Raw genomic sequence first — 5165 nt, 5'->3', positions numbered from 1 at the left:
AGGTAAGGGAAATGAAACTGAAACCAACCACAGTCACAGGCAGTGATGAATGGAATATTTCATCACACTAGTACTTTACAGAAAGTACAGTGCTAGCCAAGTGTGTTTAGTAAAGAGCAATAATGCTCAGTTTTTGTAAGTTTAACATTTCAGTTTGGAAATGCGGCATGCTGTAGGAGAGCTTTAATCACCTGCCGGTGATCATACATTTCTGATAAGTATTCACTGTGTGTACTTAAAGTTTTAAAAATAGAGCAGACAGTAAAGTGGCGATGGATACTTGGGCGTGAATGTCAGGATATGGGTTCATATGTGGAATTCTGCATATGGCAGATTCCTGATTTTGGTTGAGCTGGATTTTCCTTTGCCCCAGAGTAAAGTCAGTAGTTAAAGTGAAGAGACAAAAAACTGCTATACTGTTTGGTATGTGTTTTAAATAAAAATTACTTTAATTCATTTTTCTTTGTAGTTCAATCACAACACTTCCAGAATAGGCTAACAACAATTAATGCAATATAAGAAACTACCCAAAAGCTGTAAGCAAAATGTGGTTTAATAGGTAGCAACCATGCAAACTATATTATTTAATGATATATAGAACAATATTTTGCATTAGTGACGGGTGGTTCTTCATTCATTTTGTTTTTGATCTGACAAAACAAAAATCTTCTAGAAAAATAATTGATATTTTTGCAAATCATTTCTGACATTTCAAACTAAATTAACTTTACAGCTTTCTTTAAGTATACACTTTCAGCCATTAACACTTGCAAAAGTTCCTAATGCTGACTATTATAAAGCAATGTACACCCTCAGTTTCACATTTGATTTTAATGCAGTCCAGTCACAAAATGTTAAAATGAAATTTTTCCAATATGTGCAAAATGATTCACAGAGTAATCGAGAGTGTTCAGGAGAAATATGTTCCACTAAAAAAATAAGAACAAACTAGCCAAGAATGAAATTCCATGGATAAATAACGAGGTGAGGATTGATTGAATCTAAAGAAAAAGGCTTACGTAAAGTACATAAACAATAAAGGCGAGGATGACAAAAGGGAATACGATAAGCTTTGCAAAGAGGTATAAAAGACAATTAGGATGGCAAAGAGGAAATACAAAATTAAAATATCAAAGAATATAAAAAGAAATAGTAAAGTATTCCATAGACATATATATAACAAAAGGAGAATTAAGATAGATATAGGGCCAGTAAAAGATGTGCAAGATACTCACCAGATACTGAAATGGCATGGATACTGAAGAGATATGTTGCCTCAGTTTTCACTGAAGAGGCTAACAGATGAAATGACTATAGTAGAATAATTCAAGGCGGTTATTACAACAGTTAAGATAGAAAGAAAGGAGCTACTAGCCAAACTTAAGGAAGGCAAGACCATGGGTCCTGATGGATTTCTCTCATGGATACTCAATTGACACTAGGGAGGAGATAGCAGAGGGACTAATATATATATAAATACAATAGAAAAAAGAATAGTGCCAGATGACATGGACAGCAAATGTAATTCCTATCCTCAAATAGAGAGAGAACTAACCCAGGGAACTGTAGACCAGTTAGTTTAATGTCAGTGGTAGGAAAGATATTAGAAACTTTGTGAAAAGATCAGATAAAATAACATTTAGAGATGGAAGAATATAATTTTAAAAATAATCAGCATTGATTTCTGCATGGATTTCTAAAAGGAAGGTCATGTTTAACCAACCTTATTGAATTCTTTGAAAACATAAAAGAGTAGACAAGGGCAGGTTCAATAATAAGGTGTCATATAAGAGACTCCTTACAAAGGTCAGTGCACACGGATTCAGGAGCCAAGTAGCAGAATTGGCAAAAAATGGGAAGTGGTGTCCCGCAGGGATCCATGCTGGAAGGACTGTTGTATATCATAAATATATAAATTATTTGGATTCAAGAATCGGAGTTATGGTGTCAGAATTTGCAGATGATACTAAATTGGGGGTATAGCTAATAATGTGCAAGACTGCATCATTATTATCTACAGTGGTTGGGTAAATGGCATATAAAATTCAATATAGCGAAGTGTGAGGTGCTTCATTTTGGTAGGAAGAGTAAGGGGGGCACTTATTGCATGGAATGTGAGTAGTTATATGGGGTAGAGCAGCAAAGAGACCTGGGAATACAAATAGGTAAATCGCTAAAAGTAGCAACACAAGTTGCTAAGGCCATACAGAGTGCAAACAAAGTACTGGAGTCATTTCTAGAGCAATGGAATACAAAAGCAGGGAGGTAGTGTTAAATTTATATAGAACCTTGGTTTAGACCACACTTGGAATACTGTGTGCAGTTCTGGTCGCCATAGTATAAACAGAATATTGAAGCACTAGAGAAAATGCAGATAAGATTTCCAAGGATGGTACCGGAATTGAGCGGATGCAACTATCAGGGAAGATTCAGCAGGTTGGAGTTCTTTTCAATGGAAAAGAGAAGATTAAGAGGAGGCTCAATAGAACTCTTTAAAATTAAGGATTTTGCAGGGTGGATGTGGAGAAACTACTTCCACTTGTGGCTGGGTCCAAAACAAGGGTTTTATAAGACAGCCACTAATAGATCACATAAAGAATCACAGAATTTAAGAGGAATTTCTTTTCACAGAGTGGTGAGAATGTGAAACTCATTGCCACATGGAGTAGTTGAAGCAGGTAGCATTGACACATTTAAGGGGTGGTTTGATGCATACATGTGGGGACAGGACTGGAGGAATATAGGGGCAGAATGGAAAGAGGTAATTAGAGTGAGAGGAGGTAATTAGAGTGAGAGGAGGCTTGTGTGGAACATAAACACTGGCACAGACTTGTGGAGCCAAATAGCCTGTTTCTGTGCTGTAGATTCTGTGTTGAATAAAATACATTACATTTTGCTGGTTAAAATTTCTTTCCAAATGCCTACCAGATTTGTATTAATAAAATGAAAGGATCTTTGCCACACCTGTCACTACTTTAATTGGTGGTACTAAATATTAAACATGCCAAAAAAGCGCTTCTAGAATCTATTGGCAGTAATTAGATTTTTTTCAGTGATCCATTAGAAGAATCCTAATGAGTCTAATCCTGTTCTCACTTGACATCCACATACATGTGTGGTTTGAGAGCAATCAGGAATGAGCACCCTGGTTTTCTCCCCTCCACCCTTATCCTTTACAAATATCTCAAACATCTAGAAGCAGCAGCCATTTAACATAGCACAAGATAGACACCTCTTCAAATCCAGTTCCTTGTTTTTCTTTTCTTCCCTCCTCTCTTGAACGCATTAACTGCTTTTTGGAAAATGGTGGGATGAGTGCCAAATGCCTTCCAGTGGCCATTATTCATGTGCGTCTTGGCAGTTAATGGTGGTGGGCTGTTCAATCATGGGGGATCACAGCCACGCCGAATTCTTGTCCTTTTTGCCCATGTCCACGTACACATGCACCTATAGTAGGTGTCACTGAATAGCAGTGAAGAGCAAGGACCCTGGTTGATTTCCCACTAGCCTGGGCTGCTAAGGCGGACAATAGTGTCCCTCTGGATCAGCCACAAACACAAACTGGAAGATCAAACTTGGGCTCTTCCCAGTCTGTATGGCTTACCTGTTTACTGTATAAGCCTGTTAAGAGCAATCAAGGGAGCAGAGAAGAATATTTACTTTATCAGCTTTGATTGAAATAATCAGTACAAAACATTATTAGCTTGCAAAATGGAAAGATCCAGTATATTTATGCCCACCAAGGGTATCTTCCCCCATCACTAATGGCTATGGTTTCAGAAGCATTTAACCCTGAGCAATGAAGACTAACCTGGCAGAATAAACCAGATCCACAATGTATACAACAAGATTAACAAAGGTTAAAACAGTTGTTATGACTTGATTGTCCCACAGGCAGTTGCCTCTTCCACAGTTGGATGGTCTGGTTGGTGTGCCATAATCTTTACTGAAGCAGAAGATTGGCCAGACGATCGCTGCAGTAATGTACATCAGTACAGCCACAATGTTATAGACAGTCAAAAATCTTTCAAACGGAAATGGTAATTTCGCAATGAGCTTTGCAATGGTTAAAATTATGATCAAAAAGGTGATGATAAAGCATATGCAGTAGACGGCCATGCACCACTGTCGCCCACTGTTACTCCCATATGAGCCCTCGATAATTACAAAGATAATACAGCCGATAAAAGCTTCCAACACTTTCAGGAGTCCAGGAATAGTCTTTAAAAATCCACTGATTTCACCAGGCTTTGCTCGTGTGAGGCCAACTTCAATCGCATAAGCAACAAAGCACAAGCAAGACATAGCGGTGGCGGCTATTTTATAGGATGTAGCTGCCTGCTGGTTGGGTGTGAGGAAAATGGTAGGGTAAATAATTGAGGCAGTTAAGTTCATCAGTGTAGCGAGCATTGCAAACGACGTAGTGAAATCATCCCAGGATATCGGAATCTTCGCACAAAGGGCCGTCAGCTCCAGCACAATAATAAGAACTGAAACAGCGAATGAGAAACACCATGTAAACATGCACCAACCTCCATAAGAGCCAGAGTATTGTCCTACATGGGCGACCAGGCTGAATGCTGTACACGAAAGAAAGATTTCAAAGAATCTTATAATTCCTACTGGAGCTGTCATTGATTTATAATCCAGTTGAACAGGCATCTTGCTGAGCAAATGTAGAACTCTACGAAACCGCACAGTTAGTGGATATTACTGTTTGCAGCAACTGACTGGGGTAGTCTCCACTCCTATCCGCGCTTGAGCTTACTGCGTGACCTGTTCCTGCGCAAACATTTTTCCAGATTAGTCATGTCTCATTACAACACCAGTATAAAAGGTGGTTTATTTGTTATCGCAGTTGGCAGGTATAACACAAGGAGGAGTGTGCCATAAAATAGTTTCCTGTGTATTTCATTTGCTGTTGTGTTAAAATGTTTGCTTTTAAGGAAGATCTTTGCTCTTTCAGTTCTTATCATAAAAATGGTTATTCATTAACAGTCTTCAGGGTATGCCTGTACAAAACCTTTGTAGATTTTTGGTGGATGAAGAAAATTTCCATGTCCTTTCCCAACTAAAATTTCACAGGCCGGAGTCTGATATACAGAAATGAGCTTTCTCAGCTGTGAGTTCCAGCTCAGTAAAGACATGCAACAGTGTACTGCGAT

General features: G+C 38.4%; 1 protein-coding gene across 1 annotated transcript; it reads right to left on the bottom strand.

Annotated features, from left to right (window-relative positions):
• Positions 1-426: 426 nt before the first annotated feature.
• On the bottom strand, positions 427-4786 carry LOC147110532 (myeloid-associated differentiation marker homolog). The gene has a single exon (XM_086000592.1). The coding sequence runs from the start codon at positions 4660-4662 to the stop codon at positions 3787-3789; it is 876 nt and encodes a 291-aa protein (XP_085856718.1). The 5' UTR covers positions 4663-4786; the 3' UTR covers positions 427-3786.
• Between the last annotated feature and the right edge of the window lie 379 nt (positions 4787-5165).

This window comes from Somniosus microcephalus, chromosome 11 (genome assembly GCF_052327205.1).
Source record: "Somniosus microcephalus isolate GS21.2 chromosome 11, FLI_Smic_1.0, whole genome shotgun sequence".
Lineage (NCBI taxonomy): Eukaryota > Metazoa > Chordata > Chondrichthyes > Squaliformes > Somniosidae > Somniosus > Somniosus microcephalus.
Note: the sequence above shows the minus strand (reverse complement) of the source record. Positions and strands in the feature narration are given on the sequence as shown.

Coding starts and splice junctions, on each gene's coding strand:
- LOC147110532 (XM_086000592.1), bottom strand. CDS start 4,662: ATGCCTGTTCAACTGGATTATAAATCAATGACAGCTCCAGTAGGAATT.